This window comes from Cuculus canorus, chromosome 3 (assembly GCF_017976375.1).
Source record: "Cuculus canorus isolate bCucCan1 chromosome 3, bCucCan1.pri, whole genome shotgun sequence".
NCBI classification, from domain to species: domain Eukaryota; kingdom Metazoa; phylum Chordata; class Aves; order Cuculiformes; family Cuculidae; genus Cuculus; species Cuculus canorus.
In genome coordinates, this window is record NC_071403.1 from 15,989,225 (window position 1) to 16,009,896 (window position 20,672).

Sequence of the window (20,672 nt, forward strand, 5' to 3'; positions counted from 1 at the left end):
CACCAAGGGCATGTAGTGGCAGGACGAGGAGGAATGGCTTTATATTGGCAGGGGGAAGATTTGGATTAGACATTAGGAAGAAGTTCTTCACGATGAGGGGGTGAGACGCTGGCACAGGTTGCCCAGGGAAGCTGTGGATGCTGGAGTGACTCTCTTTAATATATTTGCACTTCACATACAAATCAAGGCAGATACACCTTAAGCAAAGACATATTTTTGTGCCAAAGTGTTCTGAGCAGAGTCCACTTTGGTTCTCCAATGGTACAAGAAAGAAAGAAGCAGCGAAGCAGCTTTGCTTTTTTTTCTTTGCTTTTTTTTTTTTTTTTCAATAGCCAAACGATGCTGTTTCTTATTCCAGTATAACAGGCTTCCTGGAATTCCTGCTCTCCCCCTCGCACTCCACCTTCGTTTCTGGGAGATTTGCAACACAGTGAGTTGGGAGTTTCTAGTATTTCATAACCTTAAGCAAGTGACAAACTGATGAGAGCCAGCATAGCTGGGGAAGGTATTTTTATAGGGGCAGAGAGCCATAGGATGAGGGGGAATGGCTGTAAATTGCAAGGGGGAAGATTTAGATTAGACATTAGGAAGAAATTCTTCCCTATGAGGGTGGTGAGGCACTGGCACAGTTTGCCCAGGGAGGTTGTAGATGCCTCATCCCTAGAAGCATTCAAAGTGAAGTTGGATGGGGCTTTGAGCAGCGTGGTCTGGTGGGAGGTGTCCGTGCCCATGGCACCGGGGTGGAACTGGATGAATTTTAAGGTGCGTCCCAACCAAACCATTCTATGATTCTATGAAATCACTCAGTGCTCCCATCCTTCCCACGCGTTCAGCACCCAGTTCTTGACCCTCCCATGGACCGCAAGGTCTACCCCAGGAGGGCGCGAAAGGCAGGACTTAGGACCCAGCAGACTCCCGCCGCAGCCAATCAGCGCTTAGCGAGCGGCCCGCCGCAGCCAGTCAGCACCGCAGCAACAAAGCGCGCCAAGCGCCGTCACGTGGCCAGTGAGGTAGCTGCCATGTCTGACTGGGACGCGAGCAGCGACGAGGATGGCGGCTCGTCCGGCCGAACGCCGTCTCCTGTCCCCACCGCCGTTAGCCGCGGCGCGGGTCGAGGGAGCGCCAGGGTGCGAGGGGGGCAGTGGCAGCCCCGTGTGGCGGCGGGGTCCCTCGAGGAGCGGCCCTGGGGCGGCGCCGCCCCGCTCTGCTTCCGCCTTGATAACGCCCTGGTGGGAGCTCTCATAGGTAACAGAAACCGCCTCGCTGCCACACGAGTGTTTGACTCACTGAGGGGCAGAAAGAGGGGTCCTGGCCCTGAGGTTTGTGCCTCAGGGAGGTTCCAGCCCCTCATGATCCCCATCCATCACCTAGGGATGGCAGAAGGGATTTGCAGGGGAAGGGCTGAAAAGCAGCACTCTTCTCCTTCCCGGGCTAGCTGAGCTGTGTAGAGAGGAGGGTGCTGGCCTCGTCTCCCAAGTGACAGGATGAGGGGGAATGGCCTCAAGCTGTGCCAGTGGAGGGTCAGACTGGATATCAGGAAAAAAATTTTCATGGAAGGGGTCAATGGGGCACTGGCAGAGGCTGCCCAGGGAGGTGGTAGAGTCCCCATCCCTGGAGGTATTTAAGAGATGGATAGATGAGGTGCTCAGGGACACGGTTTAGTGGCAGATAGGAATGGTTGGACTCGATGATCCAAGAGGTCTTTTCCAACCTGGTGATTCTATAAAAGAGATTGGATTGGTGTCCATTTCCCATGGCCCGCAGTCTGTAAGTGGCTCAGACCCGTTCCCAGTCACTTCAAGGAAGCCATACAAGAAGTAATTATTACAAAAAAAAAAAAAAAAAAAAAGAATATTTCTTATCTAAGCTAGAGTTAAGTTTTCATTCAAGTAATAGTGTTTTTTTGAAAGTTAGACAGAATGTCCCTCTGATGGCATGGTTTCTTTCAGACAGTGTTTTTCCAGACACTGTTCACTCTTTGAAGATGATAACGTCTTACTGTTAAGTGTGATCTGTGCTGAACAGATGTGTCTTCTATAATCACTGCTGTTTGGAGCCTCTTCCTATCACAAATGCAGGGCATCAGGCAGAGCTGGAGCCAGCTCCAAATTAGCAAGAGGTTTGACTGTTGTGAAGTTCATAATAACATCAGAATTGGTCCTTGGAAAGTAACAGAATATGCATAAGATTTCTAGGAAAATTTGTACGTGTGCATGTAAGGGGGGAATATGTTCTGTAACCAGCTCTTGTCTCAGTGCACATGATTGATGGAGATCACATCTTTGCCCAGGCCTGATAAAGGATGCTCACTTTCTAAAACTCCAAAACAAGTCCTAAAGAGTTTATTTACCGGTGTTTTCAGTATCAGAAGGGTCTCTCTTCTGAGCTGGTTTTGTTGCTGTGTCTCTTCAGCTGAGGTGTTTTACCACCCCACACCCATGCCTTGCATCTGGTTAATTGCTGAAAAAGCTGCCTGCATTATCTAACAGTTTGGTGTCACAGGTTCTTTCATTTATGGATGTATACACTCCTATGAAAGCCTAAGGTTTTGGTCACAACCAAAGTACTTGCAGTTACCATATGTAGCTTTTGACAGTTTGACCTAATTCTATGTAATACTTGTGGTGTATCTTTAAAACAGGTCGAGGCGGAACTAGAATACGAGAACTTGAGGATTCTTCAGGTTCCAGGATAAAGGTACTATGTGCTGTGTTTCATCCAGGCCTGGAATCTGTTGGGAACATAATTGCATTCATTTCCATGTATACTGGAGTTTCTGCAGCAAGCTGAAGGATGTTAAAATAACCGTAATAATTCTACTCTTTTACAAGAATTGTTAAAAAGGAAGTGGAGCTGGAGGTGTAACTTGAATGGTATATGAAAGTAGGAGAAGCTTACTTATTATTTTTAATTAAGTATGCATTAATTTCTCTTTCTTTTAGATAAGGAATTAAAAAGTCTTTACCTGAGAACTTCAAATTCAGAAAAATTTCCAAGTCTGTGTTCAGTATGTATTCTTATATGTTTATCATCACAGTATTTAAAAACTCAGTAAGGTTTTATGAACATAGGTTATAAAAGGAAACAATGATGCTGAAGTGAAGATTTTTGGCAGCGTTGCTGTGCAAAATAAAGCCAAGATGTTGATTGACAATGCTCTTGCAAGTTCTGGACAAAACTACGTTAGAAGTGGGACTGAGAAAGGTAAGAAATGTGGGTTTGGAGGAAAAACTAAAACCTGTGGATTGGTTTTTCATATATTTCATAGTTTGGTAGAGTGTTTTTATATTTAGTATTTTACCCAAGTGAATTAACTTCCACCTTGTTCTTGGACAATTGTATAACCTCCTGAAACAGAAGTATCTAGATACTCAGCTGTGAATAGTTTCCTCCACATTAAACTGCCAGAATTTTGTGAAAATCCGTTCCTTTTTGTTTTCAACAATTTTAATGAATGCAGAATGTTACACTACTCGGTTCTTGCATTATCAGTCTGATTCCCCCAAAACAGAAGTATCAGTTCTAGTTTAAGTTGTAATGTAGTACTTGTGCAGTATTAAAATGCAATAAATGTAATCTATTATAGAATCATTAGGTTGGAAAAGACCTTTGAGCTCATTGAGTCCGTCCAACAGTACCTGTCCACTACGAAACCATATCCCTGAACATTTCATCTACCCATCTTTTAAATACCACCAGAGATGGTGCAGCTTGGGGTTGAGTATGTCTCAGACGAGTATGTCTCAAGAGGCTACAGTTAACACTTCCTTAGTATATGCAACTGTTTTCCTTGTGTTTCCAGGTTTTTCACTAATATATAATTGTGTTGCTGTTTATATCTTCAGTGTAAAACCTTTCTTTCTTAACACCTGTTAGCCTCATCAAAAAAAAAGAGGTATAGGGACTTCGTTGTCGTGATGTTGAATGGTTTAAAAGTAAACCTTGCTCTTGTAGCTGCTAAAATTAAAGCTTTTTGTCTCCATGTCATCTACTGGGCTTACAAGTTTTTCAAAAGCATGCTGCACAACAAGCCTTATTTATAGCTGAAGGAGCAGCATTTCAGAAGCTGTCATTGCTATCTTTAAGTAACTGAAGATGGTGAAATGCTTCTTTTTGTATCAAGACTGGCTTTATACAGATTTTACTGATGTTTCAGGCTTAAGACCTACGAAAGAATTTTCTATTTAAGTGCCTCGTGTATTCACAGTCACATAAGAGGCCTTACAGTAGAAAACAAAACAAGGTATTTGTTTTGACGGGGGGTTCTTCCCCACCCTCCAACAGATTCCATCAAACAGCAGCATTTTGGTGTTAACTCTGCAGAAGAAGACTTGGACATAACCAAACCTGCGAATGCCCCAATGAAATCAGTGATTGACTGGGCCTCTCTTCGAAAAAATGCAGCTAAATATGAAGCCATGAAGTGGGCAGGTAAGTCTTAAATATTTTTATTTTTTGCTTTGAGTTGGCTGACAATTTGCATGTCCAAATTAGTTAAGTAGTTGCAGTGAAGTGACCACGTCAGTATTTCTCAGCATAGTCATAGACAACATTGTAGTTGCTGTGTGAAGACTTGAACTTAGCACTCAATGGTTTTTGACTTCACTCTTTGAAAATCCTGTTGTTGTGTATGTGGCCACAGAAAAATCTGAAGATTCTTAAATATTATACTATGTATGTTAGTAGAAATTACTTCAGAACTTGAAATCTTGGGAAGCAGTTCTCTTGAAGGTATTTAAGTGTTTGTCCCTGCCTTCATCTTTTACATAGAAAGCAATGGTCTTCCACCACTTTTGACTTTTCTCCCTAATAACAAGGCACAGTCTGGAGTTTGGGATTTTCATCTTAAGCTTTAGCACTCTGATACTGAATCTGTAGCACTTCGTACTGACTCAAGTTTACGTTTTCTAATTGTTTAAGGCTTGCCTCCAGTTGAGAAAAACTTCTATAAAGAATCGTCAAGGACTGCATCTATGTCGCAGGAGGAAGTGGAAATGTGGCGGTAAGATCATTTCTACAAGTAATCATCTACTTGGCAAAAATAACTTTTGAGGTATAAAGCCCAGAAAGCAGGAGACGAAGTACTGAGACAGAAGCATTGGATGTTAAGATCTTGTAATAACTTAGGTCTTAGGAATTCTTTCTTAGATATTATTATCTTAGATGAGATAATATTAGTTGCTTGGAGAATTAACTACTTTGAAAGTATTTTACCTACATGACTTTCTGAAGGGAAAAAAATCAAGACAATTCATTGACATTTTGGCTGTTTCTTTGCATTTCATGAGGCGGAATGTTCACATTTTCTAGGTCCTTCGTATTATTGTTTACATGTTGACTACCTCTTAGATTCCATTTTTTTCCATGTATTCTAGTCAAATACTATGTTGAAAGCAAATTTCCACCTCTTTTACTGTTGTCTTTCTCTCTGTCTTGTCTTTACTACTGCGTCCTGTTGAGTACCTGCCTCAGTTAACTCTTATCTGTTCATTTTGATCCAGCAGTCTACATAGTTAATTTGCAGGATCATCTGTTTCACATGATTCTGATCAGGCTCTGGTAATAGTTTAAGCCTTTTTCAAGTAGTTCTAAGGAAGTCAGCGAAGAAGAAGCATTACCTTTTATTACTTTTTCTATTGCATGCCCACCAGAGAGACCTCGTTATAGTGAGTGAAGCATGGAATAGACACTTGTTTCCTTGAAGTATATGTGCGCGTTACAGTTAGCGCTGGTCAAAAGACACAGAACATAGCTCTGTAGGTTCAGAACGTGCATTTAGGAATAACACTTATGTGACAAAGGAATGTGTTTTCTTTTCCATCTAATCTGTTGCTTCAAGGGAAAAAAGTAAGAAAGGAAAAAAGCATTTTTGTAAACAAGAGGAGAGGGCTTTCCTAGTCCACATCCTGCTTTAAGTAATGTTATTCGCTGAGTGGGATCTTTGGAAGAATACAAGACTGAAATGAAGATAAACTGTTTATGCATACTAATACCTCTTAACTTGAGGTAGCTTCTGAAGTTCAATTTTTATGTAGCTCTTTGCGTATGTTGTTGTGGTTTGTATTTTGTTTGTTTGTGGTTTGGGTAGGGGGTTTTTTTGAGCTTGACTTACTGACCACATTCTTTTTTTCTAAACTTTTTGAAACCTTTTTCTAAACTAAAATACTCTTAGTGTTTTCTAGAACATCCAGGGAGCTGCTCTGAAAAGATTTTGGAAGGGCTTTCGCCAGAATATTGGATTCTGACAAAGAAGTCTAATACATTCCTATGAGTTCTAGGTTGTCTTTAGGTTTCGGATCTTGTTAGTTATTTGATTTTTTTTAGTGGAGTATGATTGAAGTCTGATATGACAGGACTGCAGTTCATGTTAACATCCATATACAACTTCAAATTAGTCATTCTTAAGAAAGAAGAGTTTCTTTAAGGAGAGTGTTTCTGTAGTAAGCCTTTCTTAGAAGTTAGAAGAATGGTTGTAAGTCTCATTCAAGAGCCTGAAATTGGGTTTTTTTGTTGTTCCAGGAACTTTAAAAAAAAAAAAAAATCAAAGAAAGCCCAGAAAGACAGCCTTTTTTGTTAGCCCCATTTTTTCAGATAATAACCCTTTAAAGCAATTGTACTCCTTTTAATTCTATACAGGAAAGAAAACAATAACATCATTTGTGATGACTTAAAAGAAGGTGAAAAGCGCTGTATTCCCAATCCGGTTTGTAAATTTGAAGATGCATTTGAGCTTTATCCTGATATTATGGATAATATAAGGAAAGTTGGTTTTCAAAATCCTACACCAATTCAGGTACTACTTCAGTTTTGATGACTCTTAATTAAAGCTTAAGAGAAAAATTTAAGTGTTTGTTGTTTTATATTAGTCTCAGGCTTGGCCGATCATACTCCAAGGAATCGATCTTATTGGTATAGCACAGACTGGTACCGGGAAGACATTAGCGTACCTGATCCCTGGATTCATTCACTTGACTTCACAACCACTGTAAGAACTGCTCACTTGTCCGACTTGTTTAGCTATGGATACTTACCTCCACCAGCCATGTGATGGTTTTCTAGTAGATGTGGTAATAAATCATAAATTGCAAAAAAAAAAAAAAAATAGATAAGCTTGGAGGAATAAGTACCCCACTTGTCACCATAGATTACATAGTAGCAGTGTGCAGAGAAAGTCTAGAATAGTAAAAAAACATTCAATGTCGGATATGATGGACTTCGTCTAGCCCTTATTAGGTGCATTCTAAAGATGGTTTATTGCAGATCCAAGGATCAGCGAGGGGGGCCAGGAATGCTAGTCCTTGCTCCCACTCGAGAACTGGCGCTTCAAGTAGAGGCAGAGTGTTTGAAGTACGCATACAAAGGAATTAAGAGGTAATCTTACTTTTTGCTTGCTCGTTAACTAATTTTTTTGTCCTACCACTTGTGGCTTAATTTACCTGCTAAAATAATTGCATTTGTTAAGAGGGCAGGGAAAGGCAGTAAATGCAGAGTTTGTATTTTTCTCAGTTTTTCAAATGCCTGCTTTCACTACTTTCAGGGTGAAAGACTGTTTCTTATATAGTCAGAGTTCTCATATTGTAGCTTTGTTGCTTCTTATCCATCTGTATGAACAGCTGAGTAGAGTCTGGCTGTTTCTTCTTGCCACCTTGCTGCTAGGTAGCTGTAGACAGCAAGATCATCTTTCTCTTTGCCTTCTCCTGTCCAGGCTGAACAAGCCTCATTACCAACTTCTCATGTCGTGCACTCCACCCTCTTGACCATGTTGGAGCTGCCTGCTGGACTTTTGCAGTATGGCTATGTCTGTCTTGTAATAGAGGCAGAGCGTACGAGAACTGGATATTGTGCTTGAGGTGTGATCTCACAAGAACTGAATAAAGGAGAATAACAAGTTGTCTCAACCTGCTGGCTTCCTTGGCTGTAGTACGAGGCTGGCTTTCTTTACTCCGGAGTGACACGGCTGATATTCAGTTTCTTGCCCACTCAAGTCTTTTCTGCAAAGCCATCTTCCAACATGTTGGTTCTCAGCCGTGGGGTATTTCCATCCCCATCTCTGCTTCTATTGAACTTCATGAGATTCCTGTCAGCCCATTTCTCTAGCCTTTTGTGGTCCTTTGAGTAACAGTCTAGCCCGCTGGTATATCAACTGCTTCCCTGATGTAGTATCATTCAAACCTGCTGAGTTTAAATGAGTCTTCATTTAAATTACTAAACCAGCTTAACTGCACTCCAAAACTTACTTTGAGGGCTTTCTGGTAACTTTGTATAGCATTCAGAATTAGTCTTGTAGTCATCAAATACTGAAATGTATGCTCTGCTTTCTTCCTAAAAATACTAAGGAGTTTTACAGAGTGTGTTGTGTGTAAGCCTAATACCTGATCGAGTGTATTGATTGTTTTAACAAAAAATGTGAATATTGATGGTACTGTTTAGAAAATCATGCATCCTTTCATAAGTTCATCTGGTTTTTGTATGAATATTTTCAGTACAACCCAAAACATACAGCTTAATAGATGTCTGCCTTCCTTTCACGATTACTTTCACAACTTCAACAGAAAGGTATTGCTGAACTGTTGAGGTAGTATCATTCAGTGTTAAGTCCTTTATTTACAGTGATGCTGTCAACTGCACAAACTATTCCTTCTTCTTTGTAATACATGAATCTACATGGTAGCATTTATTTTAAAAATATTGACTTTAGTTGAACTTTAATACACTGCTTCTGTAAAATGTTTTCTTTTTCAGTATTTGCATATATGGTGGTGGGGACCGAAAAGGACAGATAGACATGGTTACCAAAGGTGTGGATATTGTTATCGCTACTCCTGGCAGACTGAATGATCTTCAAATGAGCAACTTCATAAATTTGAGGAGCATAACATACTTGGCAAGTAGCTGATATGAAATGAGTAATGCACCATCTGGGAAATGGTTGGCTTAGTGTGAACTTAAGCTTTAATGAAGTTTTCTTTAAACTTTTTGAATCTTAATTACAATACATCATAACGCTGAGGTTCATGTTGGAGAGGTAGTTCGTGCTTACTGTAATTACATTGCAGATGTGGAATATTCCCTAGGAAAAAATAAAGTAGCCTTCTAGCACAGTAAACATTTTAAAGATGCTAAATCGTTACCTCATAATACTAATGTTTGCTCTTTTAAAGTTCATTTTGTCAAGAACAGTTACTAATGAATGAAATGCTTTTCCCAAGTTGTCTTTTCATTTAAACATTACCAATGACTCAAAACTTAATAAGAACTTGTGTAGTAAGCACCAGAGTTGCAAATAGTTAGTCACCCAAACATTTAAATATCTGACTTTCTTTTGATCTCAGTGGGAAAATAGCCACATAAACACTGCTATAAATCCTTATGGCTTTGGTTCACTCTTGCCTTTTGCTGTGCTGGACACTTAAAACCATAAAATATTTTCATCTATTTAAATTATTTCTGTTTAACTGGTGACTTGTTGCTTGATTTGACAACTTACCTGCTTTTCCTCTTGCATCACCACCTCCACTGCCCTCTAACGGTTAAATACCCTTTATGCTGTAAAAAGTCAGCTTCAATTCTAGCTAATAGTTGTGAGCTTACTGGCAGGGCCAGTGCTGGTATAGTATCATTAGAAATCTGGACTTCTGGAAAAAAAGAGTTATTATTGGAATTCAGAAGATTATTGGAAGTCAGAAGAGTAGTCTCGTGTAGAAGAGTAGTGTGTAATTGCAGGAGGTAAAAAGGCCTGAAAACTTGCTTTTGGAGAACTATAGGAATATTAGTAATCTTTCTCTACCGAGGTGAAGTATGGTCATACTACAAGCGTGTGCTGCTTTGCAAAGCAAAGAATGTGTATGTAACCAAAATCAGATGTTTCATTATGTGCAGAATATGCAATTAGTATGACATTGCTAAAAAGAAATAGCTATCAAATGGAAAAATACAATGATGCAAAACAGGAGAAAGCCATTTGTTGTTGTACCACCAGCAGTTAAATATTTTCAGAAGATTGCAGAATATGGTCCTTGCACTATTTTCAAAGTGGTTAATGTCTCACGCCTCAGACTTCCTGGAAATGCTGCACTTCTTTAGAGTTGATATGAAAAGCTGGACATCTAAAATTCTAGGGGTTTTAATGTTACCATATATTTTTCCATAGCTTCACTGTCAATTTTCAGCCAACAAATAACTTAATCTTGCAGTTTTATTTCAGAGAAAATACAGGGGTATTAGACTGTAGATTTAACGCCTTGGATGAAGGACGCTTTTCATTGAAGAGCTTCATTTACAATTTTCGTTTAAAGCTATTGAAGAGTCTTGTGAATGCACACAAAATTGCACTGAGTATTATTCGCTGGTATGGTATAATTGTTTCCCAATGAACTTCCAAGGTCAGAGACTGGGGTACAATTGTTTGTTTGTTTGTTTAAAAGAGCCTGAACAAATAATTTTCTTGTGAAGAACTGGCCTGTAACAATTCCTTGCCAAGAAATAGAACTTAAATGAATAATATTAACAAACAACCAGAAGTCTAAGATTATGTCAATTGGGAGAAGATGTAGCCTATAAATGAGCACTTGGCTATTAAGAATTTTGAAAAAGAAAATGTATTATGGAGTGGGTTGTGCAATTAAAAATGTTACTATTAAAATTATCTGCTATTTAACACCTTGCTGAAGCTCTTCTCTAAAGACCTAGATGCAATAAATAGCCTTGTCCTGTGCAGGTTTTAGATGAGGCTGACAGAATGTTGGATATGGGATTTGAACCTCAGATAATGAAGATCCTGATAGATGTGCGGCCTGACAGACAAACTGTTATGACAAGGTATGTAAACATAATCATACTAAGTACTTTAACACTGTAAATGTAGGGTAATTGAACAATTTAACTTCAAAACAAACATGTCAGTTTTATTAAAAATTTTACTCAGTGAAATGAGAATGGCATCAGTTTTCTTTCTAATTCTGCCTAGTCAGTCCTAATGAGTCACTTGACAATTTTATATTTGTTTCTTCCCTGTCTTTGGATGTTTTGCATCAACTATAAAAACAACGGAGTTCTAACCATCAAGAGAAGTGAGGATGCTAGAATTTGCCATATCAATTTTAAATGCCAACTTCCATTTCTCCATCTGGGACCAAATGTGTATCCTAACCTTTTGATCAGTATCTGTGCTAGTCTGTACTTTGATTAATTTGGAAATTATGCAGCTTTTAGGAACTTAATGATAGAACAATAATTTTGTTACTGTATTTTGCATAGAAATTGCTGTTTTAGAGATATAAACAGACTAGAACTTTGCTTTTGGAGTATCATTGAACTATTAAACTTGCTTTTGGTTTTATTAGAAAGGCTACATAAGTGTTGCCTGTACTTTTAATCTAGAAAGTTATCTTTAAAGTCTGAGCTCTGTTTACTAATACCTTCTTAAAGTTACTTCTAGATATTATATAGACTCCCTATTGCATACTCAAGTGTTTACTGGTGTTTAAGGAAGAAAAGAAAGAATATGGTGAAGTTAATGAATTGGAGATTTTGCACCCAGTTCTCACGTGTGTGTTTTCCTCTTCACTTTCTGTGTAGTGCTACTTGGCCTGATGGTGTTCGTCGCCTAGCAAAATCCTATTTGAAAAATCCTATGATTGTATATGTTGGCACTCTTGACTTAACGGTAAGTTGTATTGGTTTGTTTTGTTTTTTCTTTTGGAGAAGAACCTACAGTCAAACCAGAAAATATTTTGCTTATAACTATATGTAAGTAAATGCACCTGACTTCAAAATCAATCCAAACTTTCAAATCAGCTCCATGTTATTCTTCTAAAGCTTCATTAAAAGTTTAGAGAGAAATTTAAAAGAAAAAAGTAGGAAATAATTTCCCTCTTGTATTTCTGTAACAAGATCTTGATGTGCTAGATATTCAGTAGAAGATCTCACAAGCATCAGGTATGAATCAAACTGGAATTTGAATATTGTACTTTGCAGTGGCATGTGTTCTTGCCTGAACCTTTGTTTTTGCAGGGTTCCTTCTGTTCAAGTTCTTGTTTCTCACTTACTGCTTCTTTCCAATCCATATGGCTCATTATCTGGATGTGTGTTTCTTAGCTGCTGCTTTCCTCTAAAAGAGTGGAAGCTGTCTACTGAACTCCTGGAAGGCACTTGTCTAGAGCAGGAACTTGGAGTAAGAACTGTCCGTAAAGTACAAAACTTCGAATATGTGGGTGTATAGCATACTTGTTGTGCTTGTGCAGCTACATTTAGTTGGCTTCAGCACCAGCAAAGTTTACAGAGAGAGTTCTTCCAAGATCTCTGCATCCTGGTCCAGAGATTGCTTTGATTTTAGTTCTTAAAATATGGAATTTTCCTTTTCAGTTCCACTTCTTTTAGTGATAGAGAACAAGGAAACTTAGTATTCAGTACGCTTTTAGGTAGAAAGGGGAGGAACCTGTGCTTTTTATGTGTTCTGTTCAGAACTATGCTTTTGTCAAAGGGCACTACTTGTCAAAGACAGAGGACTGTAATTTGAAAGATACCAGCTGCCATTGCAGGTCTCTTATCTGATGCATTCATCTCTTTTATAGGAGCTTCTTTTAATTGAAGAGGTGACCTCGGGGGCGGGGGGGTTCCCATGTGAAGAGAGACTGTTTCTATGTACTTGATTGATTCTTCAACCCTTGCCATAAGATTGTGATGCAGTGTCATGAGAACATGTAGGCCTTTGTACTACTTACTGTAGTATACCTTAGACATTGTGACAACCTTCAAATATAATGCGGTAGTTACTTTTTTATAAACAACCTGTTGTTGGAAGAATTGGACAAATGAAATGCAGAATCTTTAAAAGATTGTCCTTTCAAGTAAGACTGGCATTGTTTGAACTTGCTTTGGATTAACATAAAATACGCTCAAATTAAAGTACTTCAATCTGATTTTTCACTAATATTAAGAATATTTATTTTGCTTTGCTAGTCTGCTAATCTGTGCCCTATAAATCTCTGCAAATGTATGATTTAGCAAACTGCTTAAAGATGAATTTTGCTGTTAACCTAAAGCAACCTAGGAAACAACAAATAAGTCTGTGTTGTTTGGACTTCAAACTGATATATATTTTGGTTTTAAAATGTTTTTTCATGTCATCATATTACTAGTTTTATAATAAAATATGGGAATTGACAGGAAAAATATTATTCTGGCCGGTTTGTTCTTAACATTCTTTTCACTGTTTTAACAGGCAGTAAATACAGTTGAACAGAGAGTTGTTGTTATCGATGAGGAAGAAAAAAGAGCTTTCGTGCAAGACTTTGTAGAGTCAATGAAGCCAAAAGATAAGGTCATCATTTTTGTGGGGAAAAAAATTACGTATGTAATCACTTTCTAGTATTACATCTGTACATGTTTTCTAACAGAAATAATGGATAGTTTCTTAGTTCACATAATAGTTACCAGGTGTAACAGTTCTTGTCAGCAATATGCTGGTAGTATTAGTATTTTTTTTTATTCATTAATTCTTTGAGACTGACTGGTAATTGTATCCTTTTTAATATCATTAGTGGTGGTGCATCTCAATTTCACACAGTTAAAGTAGGTTCTTGGGAACACATTAATGTGCTGTACTGTTTACCTGCATATGCAGCTCGTGTATACACAACCTGATTGAGGGGGGGTGGTCATTGTACCATACCTGAGCTTTTTGAGAGAACAACACAAAAATCGCTTTAATATGTGTGGGGAATAGTCTTGCTTTCACACTGTTCTGTAATAAATACTAGCTGACCTAGGTGGGGTTTTTGCCTCAGGCAAAGTTTAGCTTTTGTGGTCGCTTATCTTTTGGATCTAAATACTTGTTGGGTTTTTTTTCTTCTTTTTTTTAAGAATCATTGTTTTATTTCATTCTAGAGCTGATGATTTATCAAGTGAGTTTAGTCTCCAAGGAATTCCAGTACAGTCACTTCATGGTAACAGGGAACAGTATGATCGAGAACAGGCTTTAGATGACTTTAGGAAAGGTACGTTTGTACCTTAAGTACTGCTTTGTTTAGCCTCGGTTTTTAAAGCTTGTCATGGGCAGAAATTTGTCTATTTGTAAGTGTTATGTCTCTTCAATACTATAGAAATTAACGTATTAAAGAGCTCTGAATTATTTGTTAACTAGACAAACAAAAAAGCCCAGCAGAGATTGTTCTTCAATAAAATCTCGAATGTCTAAGAGTTAAATAATTTAAAGAAAGGCTTTTTTTTTTTTTTTTTGAGGTCTCTGTGGAATATCAATGTTGCATTAGTCTACAGAATGGTAAATTTAACTGCTACATGATGGTGCTTCCAGTGCAACAGTTCTGCTCTTGATTATGCCAGTAGGGTTTTACTTTGGGGTTATGTGATCACATGCTAATAAAGCAAAGAGTAGTTGTATGATAAGGATGCCAGCTGAGAATATAGTTGTTGAAGTTCCTGTTCTTTTCATGGACTCTTTATATGAGCTAGGCATGTTTCTTGGCTCTCCTGCAGCCTGCTGTTCTACTTGTGAAATACAAATAGTAGGAAAATGACATTTTGAGTGTCACCTTCTATCTGCAGCTAATTCAGCGTGATGTGCAGCAAGCATATTTTTTTTTTCGTGTGTTAAATGCATTACACACTAGAAAACAATAGACTGGGGTATATTTTCTGTTTATTCCATAAACTCCTATTCTCTTTTTGCTGTACTCATTGTAGGCAAAGTCAGAATACTGGTAGCTACTGACTTAGCATCCCGTGGCCTTGATGTGCATGATATCACCCATGTTTTCAACTTTGACTTCCCTCGCAACATCGAAGAATATGTTCATAGAATAGGTCGCACTGGAAGAGCAGGGTAAGCGGTTACAAGAAAATAGTAATATATTGTCAATATTTTATGCACTGCATAGGAGCTTCTCCTGTCAGATGCTAGAGCTACGGGTGATGTGGACTGGGGAGAGTGAAGACTCCAGAGTGTATCAAAGTATGTTTTAGATAATAACACACAGCTTTATGCTTTTAAATTAGTTCACTAATTTAAGTTAAATTTAAGACAAAAGATTAAGACAATTAATTTTAAGATTAAGACAATCTTAATCTTAAATGTTAAATTTAAGACAAAAAGATTTTCCACTTTCTTGTTATTTCATGGGATGGGAATGGGGGAGGTTTGGAAGGTAGCGTAAACATCGGGAAGAATTAGTTCAAAGCAGGTTCTGTGTAGATATTCTGAAACGTCACTTCTTTGCTTGTCTTTTTGTGAGCCACTGAGTTGTTCAGTTTCATAGGCAGCCCATTGGGAAAAAACATGTATAAATTCAGTGTTTTCAGCCTATCAGGGTGGTGTAGGTTAGGATTCCTGAATGCTGCTTTTCCAGCTTGGCACAAGTGTGATTTCTCCTGTGTATGTGTTTATTTTAATCATGATATGAGTTTATGTCTCTTCATACTTAAATATGTTGTCTTTATGCTAGATGTCTTGTCTAAAAGTCTATATCAGTTAAGCCTTTGCTTCATTTTAGGTGAAGTGCCGTATTTTGATCTTTATGAAAAGTTGCCTTCTGTCGTGTACATAGTAAATACTCAAGCCAGTTTCATCTGCCAGTTCAATGATGTTGCCTGTAGTACAATTTATTGCTGTACAGGTCATAGAATCATAGAATAGTTTGGGTTGGAAGGGACCTTAAAGCCCATCAGTTCCAACCCCCTGCCATGGGCAGGGACACCTCCTGCTGAGATCAGGCTGCCCAAGGCCCCATCCAACCTGGCCTTGAACACCTCCAGGGATGGGGCAGCCACAGCTTCCCTGGGCAACCTGTGCCAGTGTCTCACCACCCTCATTTTCAAGAAATTCTTCCTTATGTCTAGTCTAAACCTGCCTCTCTCCAATTTCAATAGGAAAATTTCAGTAGGTCAGTAGGAAAAGCCTAGCAGCAGTTGTTTTGAAGGTCAACAATTATTTCTTTCCTTGTTTAGACGTACTGGAGAGGCAGTAACACTTATCACTAGGAGCAATTGGAGGGTTGCGTCTGAGCTGATTGAAATTCTGGAAAGATCAAACCAAGTAAGAATACATGTTTATATTGGTTTATATTGGTTCTGAGTTACCACCTGAAACAATACATGAAGTTGGTGAGTGTTTGTAGTGTCTTGGGCAAAAAATGGGTACTTAATCCTTGTCCTGGGTATCCTTAGCTGTGTTTTACCTTACAGATGAGTCCCAGAAAAGGACCAGAAACTTTGATTAAAGCCTTCCACATCCAAAGAAAAACTAGTTAACTTATACACACACAAAGGTCTGCAGAGGAATGATAGGATCTGTTTTATTTCATAATATTTTATTTTATTTGTGTTTCACTTCTGGATGCATGTACCAATGTTCTTGTTTAACAGTGTAAATATTAGCAATGTTTATATCAGAAGAAATTCAACTATCTATCAGTTTATGGTGTCTGATGGTTGTGTTATCTGCATGTAGCTTTCAAAGGTTTCTTACTTGTTTGTAAATAATACAGGAAATAGGACTGGGATATGATTTACTTATTTTAAAGAAACATTTTTTTCTTGCAGCCATATCTGGGAAGCCAAAGACAATTATGTTGCTGTTTCTTGCTGTAAACAGAAACAGGGGTTTTTTTGCCTGATTTATAGTAAACTCCCTGTTCATGCCCTGACTCAAGTTCAAAAGTTTCATTTTATTTCTTTTTATTTGAGAGTGGTGAGGGCTTGAGTACAAACTAAATTGCATTTACCTAGAACCTATGGTGTTGTTGCAGACACTTACTCAAACTTTAAACTCTGAGTTAGAGCTTCACCTAAATCTATTGGTTTACAACTCTTCTTTAAAAGATGTTACACCACTTACTGCAAATCTGATAAGGTGTTTTTGAGGGAGGGGAGGAAAAGGAGTTGTCCCCTGATAATTTCTTGAAGTTGCAGGTTTGGGAGTTTTGTTTTGGGGTTGTTTTGGGGTTTTTTTTTTTTCATTTTTTTTCCTTATAAAATGTAAGAGGTGAAACCAGTAATGATACTTCGAAGCCACTTCAATAGAATTTAGAGATGCCTTGCTCTGTATTATAAGTCAACCGCTAGCATCCATGCCTTGTTTCCTACCACAGACTGTGAAGTTCCCTAACCTTTTGAATGTGATAGTTTGACTGGGAATAGGTCTCTGAGTTCAGAGGAAAAAAAAAAGCATCTCTCTGAATCCTTACTTTCAAGGGTAACTGTTATTCGCAACATTATTCTCAAACTCTTAGTTATGGCTGATAGAAGGGAAGTATCCATAGAGGCAGCAGGTTTTCTCCTTGTGATAAAGAAAACGGCATTACTTCAGTGTCAAAGCATCATGTGAAAGGGAAGGAGAGCAACTGAAAACGTGATCCGAAGGTTCAGAATGCTTCTATTTCAAAACAAGTAAGGTGCATTTGTTAGCCAGGTGCTTTCCATTATTTTAAATACACAGGTAATCTCCCTAGAGAAAAATGGGTACAATTGAAAGACTTCTGTACTGTGCTGCCAGGATCCTATATAAAAGCTTCTTAAGCATGGACAGATTAACTAGGGTTCCATATAAGTTATGCATCTTTACCCTTTTCTGTTTTTTTTTCATTTTGACTGCCATACCTAGCTTCTATTTTTAGCAGATACACAGACTGTCCATGTGAAAATCTTAACAAACTGCTAGATGCTGGATATTACTTTACTGAGATTTTTACATTCTCTATCCTGCTTCTTCCCACTCTTTCCTAATGCTTGCTCAGAAACCACTCTTGGAAGATATTGTTGTGATTTTAGTTGGAATAAATCTGTTTCATGCTGTAGGAGAAGATCTGATCTGATCATGAGGAAGAAAATCATCCAACGTTTCAGCTTCGTAGTAATGTTGTCTTCTTATTCCTACCTCTATTGATACAAGTCTGTAGTGGCTTTCAGCTAGAAACATGCATCTCTTCTTACTTTATCTTTAAAGAGTGTCCATAACTTAAGCAGAATAGATTGTTCCGTAGGCATCCTGTTCTCTGGATTCCGGACAGCCAGGGAAGCTGTTTCCCCATAAAAGCAATTCAGCACATGAAGTATGTACTAGTGAGCTTAAGAGAAGGTACTTGATAGAAAATGGCAAGCATCGTTTAATTATAAAGCCTTAGAAAAGAAGCTCAAACTGGAGGAATATACCTTCCTGCTCCACCGGGCCTTTTGTCCCGGCTGCATTCTTCTCCTGTTCAAGCATTACCAGGTCTAGGCATTTCAATGGAGGCTTTACAGTACAAATAGATTTAAATAGTGTTCTGTTTGCACTGTATTTGTGCTACTTGCAGAGGAACAAACCACAGAGGCAGAGCAATCACATTAATGCCATGTTCACACACACTGCAGAAGCTTCCTCTTCACTCTCTGATCAGGAAACTGATTCTGGACTGGATGTCTTCTACCTGGCTGCCTGGTTATGGGCTGTAGCACATTGTTGCACCAGGCTGATTTTGATAGTTTAGCGATCTAAAACCTCTTCTGACATACTGCTTTTAGCAGTAAACATTGCATTATTGGTTGCATTAAGCCTGACATGGTTTAAGAAGATTTGGTGCATGCTGCCTGTGTTCCATGATCCTATGGGAATGGTATATATTCTTTTTCTTTCATTCAGTGACCAGTGGCACTCAACCTAATAAAGTCTGTCTGTAACTTTTTGCACCTGGCCTCAGGCCTTACAAACATGGGTAGCTGAGGTGACAAAAGTGTGCTGATGATACTATTCGCCTTGTTTTACTCATAATTACAAACATGCCAGAAAGCACTGGATCTTGGTAAGATGCTTTTGTGACCTCCCAGTGGTGGGAGAACAGACTACTTCTGCCCTTCTCTTCTTGTATTTTAGCTTTGTTCTATCCATGTAAGAGCTCTTCCTATGGTAATGCTTTCTTTAAGTACCAAAGTTGCTTCTCAGAGGCTCTTAAAATGTCCAAAAAGAGTTTAATATCAATCAAAAATGTAACATTCAAATATATGTCTGGTATGGTATCACCTCTTAGTGGCATTGGGCATTTTTTCCAGATGTTCATTATCATTGAAAGACCCGTTCCTATCTGAAATGTCACAAGCTAATTAAATCACTTGTACTTTGTCATGAGATATGGTGATAATAGCATACATATGTAATTGGAAATCCAGGGACACTCTGCTGACTAATTTTTAGTATAATTTTATGTAAAGAGATTTCTCTACACATCTCTACAGAAAAGACAATCTGTGAAGAGACAGGACCCAGATAACAGCAAAATTAAGGTTGGGAACACACAAATTAATAGTATGGTTGTAAAGCAGAGTCTGAAAGTTCAGATTTATTTAAAACTGACCTTGTTCTCGCACTGCTTTTTTATCAGGCGGTTCCTGATGAGCTTATTGTCATGGCAGAAAGATACAAACAATTTCAACTCAAGAAAGAAATGGAGAGGGATTTTCAGAGACCTCAGAGAATGCCCTTAAAGTAACTAATCTGTTCAAGTTACAAAAATGAAGTAAGTCATTATAGTTAGTTATAGTACCTATGGGCTTGAGTTTAGAAGTTTCTTTTCTGGGTTGATTGTTTTTCGTACTTGACTCATTTAATTGGAATCTGTTTTAAAAAGTGGCTTAGAAAAGAAAACTGGATTTACTCTTTATAGAAATAAACCTAGTTTTGCACTTGGACACTATTTTAACTTAAGTATTATTTTCACTATTTTTTCTTGTATTGTGTGTAACTTCTAAAGCCATTATCTGTTGGTTAAAAACAAATACTGTGGGTTTGTTTGGTGGGGTTTCTTTTAGTTAAATGCAGTATTGGTAGATAAGAATGTAAGGTGAAGGGTCTGGAGCACAAGTCTAGTAAGGAGCAGCTGAGGGGCCTGGGGTTGTTTAGCCTGGAGAAGAGGAGGCTGAGGGGGGACCTCATTGCTCTCTACAGCTCCCTGAGAAGAGGCTGTAGTGAGGCAGGTGTTGGTCTTTTCTCCCAAGTAACAAGTGATAGGATGAGAGGAAATGGCCTCAAGTTGCACCAGGGGATGTTTAGATTGGATATTAGGAAAAATTTCTTTAGTGAAAGAGTGGTGAAGCACTGAAACAGGCTGCCCAGGGAAGTGGTTGAGTCACCATCCCGGGAGGCGTTCAAAAAAACATGTAGGCATGGCACTTTGGGACAGGGTTTAGTAGGCACAGTGGTGTTGGGCTGACAGTTGGACTTGATTGTCTTAGAATCATAGAATCGTTAAGGTTGGAAAAGAGTTCTGTGAACTAATCTTTGCTGAAGCGGGGGGGGGGGTTGGCTAACTTATTTTAAAATGTAAATATAATAAACTACTTATTATTCAGATGCTGTATTCTCTCTGCTCAGTTTTGCTGGTGATGGTCATCTGTAGAAGGTCTTCATCTACCCAAGCTGATCTGGAGAAGTGGTTCTGGTTTGTGTCAAAGTAACTCCATGAGGTTTTTTTGTTTTTTTTTTTCTTTTGCATGCTAGAGTGTATTTTTATTTTATGTGGTGGATCTTCTTTTTTAATAAAATTGTCATTTTGAACTTTTTTCCAGTGTCATTGATGCCTTTATATTTGGAGTCCTAGAAATCACATGTGGGAAATGAACTTTTGCGAATTCTTCTATATGTTTGTAGCATGCCTTGAAGATATTTTGCAGGTGACATCTACTTT

The 20,672-nt window shown here is 38.3% G+C and overlaps 1 protein-coding gene across 1 annotated transcript; it reads left to right on the top strand.

The window, feature by feature from the left end:
- Positions 1-1,202: 1,202 nt before the first annotated feature.
- Positions 1,203-20,388, top strand: DDX43 (DEAD-box helicase 43). The gene is made up of 16 exons (XM_054063600.1): positions 1,203-1,245; positions 2,642-2,697; positions 3,072-3,204; positions 4,285-4,431; positions 4,921-5,002; positions 6,637-6,793; positions 6,867-6,985; positions 7,261-7,371; positions 8,743-8,884; positions 10,718-10,818; positions 11,578-11,665; positions 13,223-13,350; positions 13,888-13,997; positions 14,704-14,842; positions 15,964-16,051; positions 19,371-20,388. The coding sequence occupies exons 3-16, from the start codon at positions 3,141-3,143 to the stop codon at positions 19,476-19,478; spliced, it is 1,584 nt and encodes a 527-aa protein (XP_053919575.1). The 5' UTR covers positions 1,203-1,245; positions 2,642-2,697; positions 3,072-3,140; the 3' UTR covers positions 19,479-20,388.
- Positions 20,389-20,672: the final 284 nt, after the last annotated feature.